The sequence below is a fragment of the Scyliorhinus canicula genome, chromosome 19 (genome assembly GCF_902713615.1).
Source record: "Scyliorhinus canicula chromosome 19, sScyCan1.1, whole genome shotgun sequence".
NCBI lineage: Eukaryota > Metazoa > Chordata > Chondrichthyes > Carcharhiniformes > Scyliorhinidae > Scyliorhinus > Scyliorhinus canicula.
This window is the reverse complement of record NC_052164.1, coordinates 98,512,559-98,526,692: the sequence shown is the minus strand read 5'-3', so window position 1 is coordinate 98,526,692 and position 14,134 is coordinate 98,512,559. Positions and strand designations below refer to the sequence as shown.

The following is a 14,134-nucleotide window of genomic DNA, read 5'->3' as shown; positions in this document are numbered from 1 at the left end:
TTGGTCGATACGTTTCTCAAACTACTTTCATGATGGTGTTAACCAACGCTCCGGTTTAACAAGAGTAAAGAACTGCAAAACTGGAAATGCGTGACAGTGATGGAAATGCACGTAGCAGGCCATGTAGCATCTGTGGTTGCAGAAAAGTGCGATTCACATTTCAACATCAAAGAACCGGATGCTGTTATGGAATGGGTGGCTTCTAAAGAAGGAAAGGGATGAGGGAAGAATGAGTGATCTGTGCTCCGGTAAAGGATAGAGGTTGATTGAATGATAGACGTAGTAGAAAGCATTGGTGTGAGATGTTAGAGAAATGAAAGACCTCAGTTAAGACTGTAGGTAGTCCAATTACACATTGGAGTGCACTTTATGTAGATAATCAGGAACTTCTTTTCCATTCTGCTGCTATATTTCCTCTACGTGATCATAAGAATGGGCTGCACTTCCATTCTTGCAATGACATGATGATAAAGGACATCAGTCTGCAGCTTGCATGGACTGAAAAATCCCTGCATACCTTGTCTGTCTAATCGTGAGACTGAACAATCTGTGAAAATTCACCTTGCTTCAGGCTCAGTCTAGTGTTTTCACGGACGGCGCTAAAGAATCTCACAACACAGAAAGAGATATTCAACCCTTCATGTCTCTGATGGATCTTTGAAAGTCATACGCAGTTTGTCCCACTCCAGTGTGTTCTCTCCCTAGCATTGCAATTTGTTTTCCTCTTCCATTATGCATCCAGTTACCATATTGTGACTGTAAATCCTCTGCCCCTCGCAGATATATTCATTTTTGAAAGTTACAATTGATTCAGTTTCTACCGCCCTTTTAGACAGTGAAATGAAATGAAAATCACTTATTGTCACTAGTAGGCTTCAAATGAGGTTACTGTGAAAAGCCCCTAGTCGCCACATTCCGGCGCCTGATACAGTGCATTCCTGATCCATAACACCTCACTGGGTTGAAAGAAAATCTCCCCTGCTTGTTTTGTGAATTATTCATAATCTGTGGCCTTTGTTTAATGACCCTCCTGCCAACGAAAACAATTTTTCCTTATTAATCTTCCAAAATCCTTCATCATTTTGAACACCTCTTAATTCTCCCCGTAACATTATCTGCACTAAACACAACAATCCAAGCACCCCATGCCTCTCCACATAATTGAAGCCCCATATCTCCTATTTCCTTTCAGGGAAATCACCTTTCCATCCTCTGTAAAGCCTTCACATCCTTACTAAAGTTAACATCATTGAAAAGCTGTGGGGTCCAAAAGGAAACTTGGTATTTGGAACTTTAGAGAAAAATAATCTTGGCTTTGTTTTTCTCGGGTTAGTAGTAGTAAATCGGTATTGATGCCAGAAATGAGGGGGTATAAAATTATGGACGGATTTGATGGGGTAGATGTGGAGAAAATATTTTCACTTGTGAGTTGATTCAAAACAAGGGATGGTAAATATTCAACACACAGTCGCCAATAAATCTTTTTCCCTTTTTTTTTCTTTTGAATTTTAGAGTACCAAATTCATTTTTTTCCAATTAAGTGGCAATTTGTTTTTTTAGTAACCTTTATTGTCACAAGTAGGCTTACATCAACACTGCCATGGAGTTACTGTGAAAAGCCCCCACTCGCCACATTCCGGCGCCTTTTCTGGTACACGGAGAATTCAGAATGTCCAAATTACCTTAACAGCACATCTTTCGGGACTTGTGGGAGGAAACGGGAGCACCCTGAGGAAACACACCCAGAAACGGTGAGAACGTGCAGACTCCGCACAGACGGTGACCCGAGCGGGAATCGAACCTGGGACCCTTGGGCTGTGAAGCTACAGTGCTAACCACTGTGCTACCATGCACGGGGAGAATGTGGAAACTCCACGCGGTCAGTGACCCAGAGCCGGGATCGAACCTGGGACCTCGGCGCTGTGAGTCAGCAGTGCTTACGACTGCGCCACCGTGCCGCCCGCTGTCACCTGTAAATCTTAACAGGAAATTCAGGTTAAATTTCTTGACCAGAGATGGTGGTTAGAATGTGAAAGTTGAAATCACATTGAGTAGTTGAGGCAAATAGCATTTATGGCAAAAGTATAAAATTCGGTGAGAAAAAATGAAAATTTGATGGGCTGTGATGAAGTATGGTGTGGGGGGTATATGGTGTGGAGTATACACAGTATCTTGGACCATTTAGACCAAATGGCCTGTAAATTCTAGATAAAGGAGTTGATTTTTTTCCTATTTTCCCCCCTCGTTTTTAGGTATATGAATTATGGATCTGGTCCCGAACGTTACCCCTTGGCTGACATGCTGCAGTATGTCTGGGAGTTTACCAAGACCAAACCATCATGCGTGCCCCCCACTCAGGACGTTGTGGGCACACTGCCAACACCGGCAACAAAATCTCATCCTAACACTAACACGGCATCAGGGATGCAAATCAGGTAATCCTATCTGGAGGGGGGGAGAAGCTCCTTGTGTTTACGTCGCGCCTTTCGCATAAAGTAACCTTCCTTGGAAGCTCCACAAAGGAGCGATTGAGCAACCATAGTGTGAGGTTCATTGTACTGTGTCTGCTATCTTCAATCATGAGTTTGCCATGTAAATTGAACAAACATAGAGGGAGAAAGAGAATTCATTGGGAAAGAAACTGAGAACTGACTTTTTAAAAATTCATAGGATGTGGGCATTTGTTGGCAAGGCTGTTTTTTTATTGCCGTTCTCCAGGTGCTGTTGAGAAGCTACCACTGAGGCAACAGTGGTGAGTTAACTTCTGAGACCACTGCAGCCTGTGTGATAACGGCATTCCCACAGTGCTGTCAGGCAGGGATTTCCAGGATTTTGATCTAATGAGAATAAACAAATGGGGGTGATATTTGTCCATGTTAGTGTGATGTGCGACTTGCCGGAGAATGTGAAACTGAGCGTGATTTCCACGGCGAGGGAATGGGCATTTACGGTGGTGGGGGAGTGCCAAAATTCAGCAAAATGCCTCCTCCTCAATGGGGCAAGCTTTTCGAGTGTTGTTGCATCTGCGCCCATCCAGAACTGAATTAAGTAGCACTGAGCCCGTGCAACACCTACATGCTTCAGTTCAATTTCTGTTCAGTTCCTCAGAATCGCTGATTGCCGAAACCCCCGAAACTACACATCCCCCGAGCACACCGCAACCACCCCATGCAACCGTGCACAAGCCGTTCACCCAGACCAGACCCCCCATGGAAATGCAGGCACATCCTGCACCCCAACACATCACAGCAGAAGAGCTCAAATTCTTGGAGAACTGCCTTCAGCGTTGGAGGACAGAGGTTGAACATGATATTACAGGTAAACAGACTGAGAACCAAATGGAAACCTCTGTGACTGTGCTTGGAAGAGATAGTGAATTAGATGCACAGCAATACAATACAAAAGTGAAATACCGCAGTTGCTGAAAATCTGTAATAAAAATAGATAATTCCAAAAGTATACAGCTGTTCAGGCAGCATCTGCGCAGAGAAAGAGAAATCTGCGTTTCGGCTTGATGATCCTTCATCAGAACCAGATATGTAAGGTTGAAGAAACGAAGAATTGCCGGTCCACTTCATTCACCCACCCTTTTAATTTGTTTGTACCTTTTTTATTTGAAGATCTAAAGGACAACATCACACAGATCTCACAGTCAGTTGAACAGATGTACATGGACAGCTTAGTGTGTCAGGTAAAGACCAAATCCACGTCTGTTCCTCGGGTGCATGTAGCCATCAGCATCTCGGGTGAAAAAATTAGCTCCTTTTTTGGCCCAGTGCATATGGCAATACAGTAGTCCCCCTTTATAACGCAGGTGTTGGGGTCCAAGATAGCCACCCGCGTTGCATCCGAGCCGCGGATATCCACGATGGGGGTTAATTTTAGAATACAGGGCTACAGAGGGGAGGGGCGATGTGAGACAATGCTGGTCTTGCAGAGGCCCGTATGACCTCCTCCTGTGTTCTCTGCTCTCTCCCTCCAATCAGCCGGCAGTGTCAATTTCAGCGGCCGGCTCACTTTGATCCGGAGAGGGAAGCTGCTCTCTCACTGAAACAATCAGCCGGCCGCTGAAGTTGACACTGCCGGCTGCTCTCTCCCTCCAATCAGAAACATTAAAACTTAAAAGTTGGATTGGAGGGAGAGAGCAGCCGGCAGTGTCAATTTCAGCGGCCGGCTGATTGTTTCAGTGAGAGAGCAGCTTCCCTCTCCGGATCAAAGTGAGCCGGCCGCTGAAATTGACACTGCCGGCCGCTCTCTCCCTCCAATCAGCCGGCAGTGTCAATTTCAGCGGCCGGCTCACTTTGATCCGGAGAGGGAAGCCGACAGTTGGGGTCCATAAGCCCCCCCGCCGTATATCGCGAACCGCGGTATTGCGGAGCGCGGTATAACGGTGGGCTACTGTAATATGATGTTAAAATGACCGTCCAGACTTGGCAGTTCCTGGATTCTCAAATCTCCTCACCCTCGCTGGGTCAGCTAAGAGCTGTGACAGCTGGGGAGTGCTGTCAGGCCCAGTCGCAAACAGCAGTGGCGGATGGTTAAGCAACGCATGGGAAGAGGAAGCCCCATCCTCTTCAGCCAGAAGTGCCAATCAGCATGATGCCCTTTGACTTCTTCCTCATGACGCCACCATCAAAGGTGTCAGTCTTTGTTCAGTTTGATTCACTCCACGTAATACTGAGAAGTGGTTGAGTACACTGGACACAGCCAAAGCCATGGGTCCTGGCAACATTCCAGTAGCACTGATGATTTTTACTCCAGTGCTAGTTACACCACTAGATTGGGATACGGGTTTTGGGGTCAACTGTAATACACTGTTGGTAACTATGGAGATGGCCAAGCAAGCGTGGTACATCAGGGTCTGATTTCCACCGTGTTAGTTATTTCTGCGCAGATGGGATTTTTGCTTTTGAATGAACTGACGTCTCCTTGTCTGTCAATTAGGTTCCTTATCGACTTCACGCAGTGCTGGTACACGAAGGCCAGGCTTCGGCTGGCCATTATTGGGCCTACATCTATGACCACAGCCAGAGCATGTGGCTCAAGTACAACGATGTCTCAGTAGCAGAATCGTCGTGGGAAGAGCTGCAGCGAGATTCATACGGAGGGTCGCGGAATGCCAGTGCTTATTGTCTGATGTACATCAATGATAATTTACCACAACTCATTGCAGGTAAAAGATGGACCTTTCCACTATCTATGTTCATTTTCTAATCTTGCTTATCCAGGTGAACAGTCCATTTTAAAATTCACATCCTTGTTTTTTTTTAAATCCTCATGTCTCCTTATCTCTGTGACCTCCTTCACCCCTTCAACAATCCGAAATATTGGCATTCCTTTGATTCTGGCCTCTTGAGCATCATTGATTTAATTTCCCTATTATTGATAGCCATGCCTTCAGCTGCCAAGACTCTAAACTATGGAATTCCCACCCTAAACCCCTCTCTCCTTCTTGTTCTCCCTCTCCTTTTGGAAGTTCCTCAAGCCAATGTCTTTGACCAAACTTTTAATCATCTGTCCTTTTTCCTCCTTATGTGGCTCAATGTCAAATTTTAGCTAATAATGTTTGTGTGAAGCACCTTGGGATGTTTGCTACACTAAAGGTGACACACAGAAGCAAGTGGTGGTGGTGACAGAATCTCATTCCCTGGAAGTCCTTTTAGATCAACTTCCACTGGAGACCTTAACCACCCTGGGTTAGCATTTCAAGTCAGGGCTCTTCTGTTTGAGACTAGTCACAGTATGCCTAGTGATTTAGCAATCCATTGCACAATATGGAGTACATCAGTTTGGTTTTCCAGTCCCCTGCCCAACCTTTCTCCCTCTGTCAAAAACCATCAAAATCACAGCCATGTTGGCCTAGCCATGTATGGCATGGTTGGTACCCGTTTTTGGGCACAAAGTGTACCGCTTACTGTACTGATGGTTTGATATTAGTTTAAAATTTGCAAAATAGTTGCAGAGACGGCCATCCTTAGACAGAATATCCCTGTGAAAGGTAAGAAGTGCATACATTCCTGTTTACAAGAGCGTCAGAAATAGGAGTGGGCACCAGTCAGACCTCGGGCCTACTGCACCGTTCAATAAGATCATAACTGATCTTCTAGGTCAACTCCACTTTCCCTTCTTGCCCCCCCCCCCCCCCCGTATACATTGATGTCTATAGTGACAAACTATCTATCAACCTCAGTCTTTAGTACACCCAATGATTGAGCATTGACAGGCTAATGAGATGTGGAATTCCAAGGATTCACTCTGAGTGAAAAAACTTCTCCTCACTTCAGTCTGAAATGGCCAACTCCTGGTTTGACCAAGAATGCAATCCAGTTGAAAAGTCCTTAGCCTATTTTTGTATTTTTTTTTTACTCGACGTACTGAAAAATAATTAGTTTTATCCAAATTGCAGAGGATACCGATGTGGAAACTGGGCAGATTTTGAAAGCCATCCATGCCCTTCCACCCGAACTCAGGCAGTACGTTCGTGAAGACAACCAGCACTTTATGCAAGAACTTGACGAGTGGAATGAGGAGCAGGTCCGAAAGATTCCGCAAAAGGAGCTTATCCCCGCGGCAGAGGTTCAGGAGCCTGTGGTCACTCTTAAGGAAGGTACTTGTCGTCTTAGTGGGACATCGAGACAAAACAATGTGAACAGTGTCCAGTTTTGGGCACTAGACCACAGGACAGATGTCGAGGCCTTGGAGAGAATGCAGAGGAGATTTACAAGAACAGTCTTAGGGATGTTTGTTTCCATTTATGTATCGATTAGTGAAGCTGGATTGTTCTCTTTCGAGCAGAGAAGGCTAAGGCGACATTTAATTGAGTTGCTCCAAATGATATAGTGTTGCGAGGAGCATATAGTGAGAACTTCCCACTGGCAGGATGGTCAGTAACGAGAAAATGCACTTTTAAGGTACTTGGCTGAAGAACTAGGGGGAAAATGAGAATTTTTATGGGAAGCTTTTTGATCCGGAAAGCACGACCTGAAAAGGCAATTTAATTGTAACTATCAAAAGGGACTTGAATCAATACTTGGAGGAACATTTTTAGGGTTGTGGGAAAAGTGCAGGGAAATGGGGTTAATTAGATAGTTATTTCAAAGAGCTGGGAGAAGAACGATTACCCATGTATCAAAGAGTAGGAGAGAAGCCAAGATAAAGGAATAATGATTCGGCTTCATTAAGCTCTGAGAGCTAACAGGACGAAGGAGATCCATAATTTTGAAGCACAGGCAAAGAATGAGTTTGTATGTCTCAATTAAGGAAACACATGCAATGGCTTATTGGAGCTTAAAGTAGTATCTTGCATTGAGGTTCCTCGTGCAGGAAGATGCCTGAGTAATTCACAGTGAGGAAGAAAAGGAGAGCGTGCATCCCAATTAGGGGCAAAGAGGGAAACTGAAGATGTATTTTTGTAAATGGACAGCATGGTGGCCAGGCAGAGGAACTGGAACGAGAATTCCAGAAGGGATACAATAGTTGAATGAGGGGTCACTAATGGGTAGGTGGGAAATTGGAGGCTTTGGAAGAGCGGAGTGGACATCAGAGGTTGAAGACAGGACATCACCATGGGGTGGTAAGGGTCATGAAGGGATTGTGAAAACCAGGAGAAAAATTTTGATAGAAACAGTTAGAGGGTGTGCAGGCCAGAGTGTTGATGAGAATGCAGCATTTTGGTTGGTTTCAAGCTTGTGGAGCTGACAGAGTAGCTAACAGGGCGAGTTAGGTCTTGAGGGGAATTAAAGAATGGACTGGAGATTCTGTGGTAAAGGGCGGACATGAGGTGGGACAGATATTCCAGGGTTGGAAGTGATGGAGAGCACATCGAGGAGGAAGCTGAGCTTTGAGCACTAGCAGGGCGCTGAGGTGGTTGCACTTACTGACCCGCCCTGACAGAACAGGGAGTGGAGAAATCATTGTGATTTTATCAAAAGAGATAGCGGTGGTTTTAGTCACAGGTTCTACTTGCTGCGGCTCATTTAAAAAAACTTTGGTGGGTGAGTTTGTTGTTGGGCCAAAATTTGACACTACATAGAACAAAGACAAAGAAAAATTACAGCACAGGAACAGGGCCTTCGGCCCTCCCAGCCTGCGCCGATCCAGATCCTTTATCTAAACCTGTCTCTTATTTTCCAAGGTCTACTTCCCTCTGTTGCCGCCCGTTCATATACCTGTCTAGATGCCTCTTAAATGATGCTATCGTGCCCGCCTCTACCACCTCCGCTGGTAAAGTTTTCCAGGCACCCACCACCCTCTGCGTAAAAAACTTTCCACGCACATCTCCCTTAAACTTTCCCCCTCTCACCTTGAAATCGTGACCCCTTGTAACTGACACCCCCACTCTTTGGAAAAAGCTTGTTGCTATCCACCCTGTCCATACCTCTCATAATTTTGTGTATCTCAATCAGGTCCCCCCTCAACCTCCGTCTTTCCAACTAAAACAATCCTAATCTACTCAACCTTTCTTCATAGCTAGCACCCTCCATACCAGACAACATCCTGGTGAACCTCCTCTGCACCCTCTCCAAAGCATCCACATCCTTCTGGTAATGTGGCGACCAGAACTGCACGCAGTATTCCAAATGTGGCCTAACCAAAGTCCTATAAAACTGTAACATGACCTTCCTACTCTTGTAATCAATACCCCGTCCGATGAAGGCAAGCATGCTGTATGCCTTCTTGACCACTCTATCAACCTGCGTTGCCACCTTCAGGGTACAATGGACCTGAACTCCCAGATCACTCTGTACATCAATTTTCCCCCGGACTCTTCCATTGACCATATAGTCCGCTCTTGAATTTGATCTTCCAAAATGCATCACCTTGCATTTGCCTGGATTGAACTCCATCTGCCATTTCTCTGCCCAACTCTCCAATCTATCTATATTTTGTTGTATTCTCTGACAGTCCTCCTCGCTATCTGCAAATCCACCAATCTTAGTATCATCTGCAAACTTGCTAATCAGGTCATTTATGTAGATCACAAACAACAGTGGTCCGAGCACGGATCCCTGTGGAACACCACTAGTCACCCTTCTCCATTTTGAGACATTCCCTTCCACCACTACTCTGTCTCCTGTTGCCCAGCCAGTTCTTTATCCATCTAGCTAGTACACCCTGAACCCCATACGACTTCACTTTTGCCATCAACCTGCCATGAGAAACCTTATCAAACGCCTTACTAAAGTCCATGTATATGACATCTACAGACCTTCCCTCATCAATGAACTTTGTCACTTCCTCAAAGAATTCTATTACGTTTGTAAGACATGACCTTCCCTGCACAAAACCATGCTGCCTATCACCGATAAGTCTATTTTCTTCCAGATGTGAATAGATCCTATCCCTCAGTATCTTCTTCAACAGTTTGCCTACCACTGACGTCAAGCTCACAGGCCTGTAATTCCCTGGATTTTCCCTGCTACCTTTCTTAAACAAAGGGACAACATTAGCAATTCTCCAGTCCTCCGGGACCTCACCCATGCTCAAAGGTGCTGCAAAGATATCTGTTAAGGCCCCAGCTATTTCGACCCTCGCTTCCCTCAGTAACCTGGGATAGATCCCATCCGGTCCTGGGGACTTGTCCACCTTAATGTCTTTTAGAATACCCAAAACTTCCCCTTTCTGTATGACAACTTGACCTAGAGTATTTAAACATCCATCCCTAGCATCAACATCTATCTTGTCCCTCTCCTTTGTGAATACCGATGCAAAGTACTCATTAAGAATCTCACCCATTTCCTCTGAGTCCACGCATAAATTCCCTCTCTTGTCTTTGGGTGGGCCAATCCTTTCCCTCGTTACCCTCTTGCTCCTTACATACGAATAAAAGTCTTTGGAATTTTCCTTAACCCTGTTAGCCAAAGATATTTCATGACCCCTTTTAGCCCTTTTTATTGCGCGTTTGAGATTTGTCCTACTTTCCCGATATTCCTCCAAAGCTTCATCAGTTTTGAGTTGCCTCGATCCTATGTATGCTTCCTTTTTCATCTTAGCGAGTCTCACAATTTCACCCGTCATCCATGGTTCCCTAATCTTGCCATTTCTATCTCTCATTTTCACAGGAACATGTCTGTCCTGCACTCTAATCAACCTTTCCTTAAAAGTCTCACACATTTCAAATGTGGATTTACCCTTAAACAGCTGCTCCCAATCCACATTCCCTAGCTCCTGCCGAATTTTGTTATACTCTGCCTTTCCCCAATTTAGCACTCTTCCTTTCGGACCACTCTTGTCCTTGTCCATGAGTATTCTAAAACTTACGGAATTGTGATCACTAATCCCAAAGTAATTACCGACTGAAACATCAACCACCTGGCCGGGATCATTCCCCAATACCAGGTCCAGTATGGCCCCTTCCCGAGTTGGACTATTTACATACTGCTCTAAAAACCTCTCCTGGATGCTCCTTACAAACTCTGCTCCATCTACGCCTCCAACACTACACGAATCCCATTCAATGTTGGGGAAGTTAAAATCTCCCATCACAACCACCCTATTGCTCCTATATTTTTCTATAATCTGTCTGCATATTTGTACCTCTACTTCATGCTCACTTTTGGGAGGCCTGTAGTAAAGTCCCAACAATGTTACTGAACCCTTCCTATTTCTTAGCTCCACCCATATTGCCTTAGTGCTCGAATCCTTGATTCATGAAAATTTTGGAAATGGTGACCAAATGTTTGGTCAGTGGGATATTTTTTAAGGGGTGCCTTAAAGGAGGAGAGGTAGAGAGCGTTGGAGAGTTTAGGGAAGGAATTCCAGCGCTGGGCCCTGTGGTGTACTTTGTGTTGCTAAATTCAGGATGGTTAACGTACTGTTCACAAAGACCACAAAATAGCTTTAACTTGAACAAAGTATATATTTATTGACACTACTTAATGGGATTCGACACTTACTCCTATATAATACACAGTTGATAATTAACATATAATCTATATTCATCTATTGCTAATCTCTCTAATAGGTTAATAAAGATATAAACTATGATCTGCTTTCACTCACACTATCTTTCCTTCAGTCTGCACTTGAGCTATCTCCTTCACATCTCTCCCCCAAGGCTTCACATCAATGTCTTGTATACTTGTAACTCTAGCTCCCTCTAGTAGCTGATCTAGACATTTCATTAACCCTTGCATTTCTTACATTTATGACAATGTCACAGGCCCTAGGCTGTTGAAGGCATGACCGACAATGGTAAGCGATGCACAAGGGGCCAGAACTGAAGGAGTGCAGAAATCCAGTGCAGAGCTCTCTAGGGTTGTTGGACTCTGGGACGTAACTGACCATGAACACAGATCAAGTCTATATTTTGTTGAAATGCAAAATGCCGAGCTTCTCTCCGCATCTTACAAGTTTCTAATTATGTTAGCCTTGGAATGGATGTCAATATTCTGGAGAGGAAGGATAGGTTAATAATTTTATGTCTGTAGGCATCAGATTACATTATTCCTAGATACTGATTAATGCAGTCCACAATTCTAATACATCATGTTTTGTTTTGTTTTATATATATATATATATATATATATATATATGTAATCTTAAGGCTATGAGTTAAAATTTTTGACCAACATTCTTAACTCTCCTTTGATAGATCAATTATTGCTGCATTACTGTGTCTAAAGTTTGGTGATTCTCTCTCCCAATTGTTATTTTGTTCTGTACCCCACAGAAGAGGTTGTAACCTGCCAGCAGAATACATGCTCTGTTTCTGCCAAGCACGCTGCCATGGTGAAGGAGCAGACTGCCCAGGCTATTGAGAAAGCAGCAACCTCTTACCAGAGCGCTGGGGCAGAGGCTGCTTTGAAGGAGGTGAGAGTCTGAGGTGTACCCAATCATTTCACTGGCACCTTCCCTACTGTAGAGGTTATAATAGAAAAATGACATTGCAGTTTTAAGCAGGTTAGGTATGAACATAGCAACAGTACAGTGCCACTTAGCCCGGGACCTATCTCACCAGTCAATGCAATCACGGTTAATCTAACACTTCCATATTCCTGCCTTTGTTCCCTATACCCTTCATACCTTGGGTTAACAAAAATGTATCAATCTCCGGTTTAAACTTAACATTTGACCTGGCACCAGTTGCCATTTGCAAAAGAGAGTTCCAGACTTCTACCAGCCTTTGTATATGGAATATTTTTCTAATTTCACTCTGGAAATGTTTGGTTCCAATCTAATCATAGAATTCCCAAACAGTGGTTTATTTCCATCTACCCTCTCCATGGGTTAGTAAATTTGCAGATGACACAAAGGTTGGTGGAGTTGTGGATAGTGCTGAAGGATGTTATAGGATACAAAGGGACATAGATAAGCTGCAGAGCTGGGCTGAGAGGTGGCAGATGGAGTTTAATGCGGAAAAGTGTGAGGTGGTTCACTTTGGAAGGAGTAACAGGAATGCAGAGTACTGGGCTAATGGCAAGATTCTTGGTAGTGTAGATGAACAGAGAGATCTCGGCATCCAGGTACATAAATCCCTGAAAGTTGCCACCCAGGTTAATAGGGCTGTTAAGAAGGCATATGGTGTGCTAGCTTTATCAGTAGGGGGATTGAGTTTCGGAACCACGAGGTCATGCTGCAGCTGTGCAAAACTCTGGTGCGGCCGCACCTGGAGTACTGCGTGCAGTTCTGGTCACCACATTACAGGAAGGATGTGGAAGCTTTGGAAAGGGTTCAGAGGAGATTTACTAGGATGTTGCCTGGTATGGAGGGAAGGTCTTACGAGGAAAGGCTCAGGGACTTGAGGTTGTTTTCGTTAGAGAGGAGAAGGCTGAGAGGTGACTTAATAGAGACATACAAGATAGTCAGAGGGTTAGATAGGGTGGACAGTGAGAGTCTTTTTCCTTGGATGGTGATGACAAACACGAGGGGACATAGCTTTAAATTGAGGGGTGGTAGATATAGTACAGATGTCAGAGGCAGTTTCTTTACTCAGAGAGTAGTAGGGGTGTGGAACGCCCTGCCTGCAACAGTAGTAGACTCGCCAACTTTAAGGGCATTTAAGCGGTCACTGGATAGACATATGGATGAAAATGGAATAGTGTAGGTCAGATAGGCTTCAGATGGTTTCACAGGTCGGCGCAACATCGAGGGCCGAAGGGCCCGTACTGCACTGTTATGTTCTATGTTCTATTACTTTTGATGTCTCAAAACTTTGATCAAATTGCTCCTTCAGCGAATGTAACCGTGTTTTGTGCAAGTTCTCCATTTAATTTAGACCTTGGAATCCGGGTATTATCCTAAACAATCTAAACTGTGTTCCCTCCAACCATATCTGCTTTCCCTTGTATTCCAGACCCTTGAGATGAATGCAAAAGTATTCTTTACCCTTTTTGATTGCTTTTAGTACAAATCTTTTTGATTTCTAGTGATCTGTGTGGGTGGACACTCCATTTTCTGTGCTTGGGCGGGGGTGGGGGGCGCGAAATATTAACTTCCTTTTGGAAGCAATATCAGATTTTGATAATTTGTTGATTTTTACAAAAACATTTTAATGAAAAGAATGTCCATGAGCCCCACAATAGACGGATCCACCAATCCTTTGGTCAATTAATTAATCTAAAGAGCGGTTTATCTGTTCCTGTAGTAGATAGACGGGCAGCAAAGGGTCTACTGCATTCTCGGAAAGAATTTCTCCCAGTATCCTGACTATCAGTCCTCCCGAAACAAGAAACCGATTAGCTTGCTGTTTGCGTGGTTATTGTGCTTTGTGGAATGTGGCTGCAGCACATGTTTTGATATCAATTTGTGCTCTGAAACTAAGAACAATGTGGCTGCATTTTGAAGTAATTTGGTCGCTACTGCACTAGATGAGGACGGCTGCATTGTCAGAGATATTCCCCTTCAGGTAATCCAGGCTGATTTTCAAATTCACATGACCACAAGGGGATTGGGGCAAGATCTTCTCCAAGTGTCCTGAGCAGGATTCCCCTCTTATCCAGCACTGCTGTAAACTGATTAACTGGTCATTGGAGTCCGGGGCAAGTGGACTGTGAGATTTGCCTGCCTCGAGGTATTCATTGCAATTAAAAATAAAAAGCAATTGTATGCGAAGTACCTTGAGGTATTTCTGAGGAATGTGACCAGGAGATGGATGAGCACCAGGCAAGTCCTAATGCAGCGTGTTGGTACATCG

The 14,134-nt window shown here is 44.4% G+C and overlaps 1 protein-coding gene across 4 annotated transcripts in view; it reads left to right on the top strand.

The window, feature by feature from the left end:
• The window catches only part of usp28 (ubiquitin specific peptidase 28), an 85,481-nt gene that overhangs the window by 51,982 nt on the left and 19,365 nt on the right, over positions 1-14,134 (top strand). For all 4 annotated transcript variants that reach the window (XM_038778850.1, XM_038778852.1, XM_038778851.1 and 1 more), the window contains 6 exons: positions 2,253-2,435; positions 3,101-3,318; positions 3,621-3,691; positions 4,945-5,173; positions 6,407-6,607; positions 11,672-11,811. In XM_038778850.1, coding sequence (XP_038634778.1) covers positions 2,253-2,435; positions 3,101-3,318; positions 3,621-3,691; positions 4,945-5,173; positions 6,407-6,607; positions 11,672-11,811 — 1,042 coding nt within the window. The remainder of the gene's footprint in view (positions 1-2,252; positions 2,436-3,100; positions 3,319-3,620; positions 3,692-4,944; positions 5,174-6,406; positions 6,608-11,671; positions 11,812-14,134) is intronic.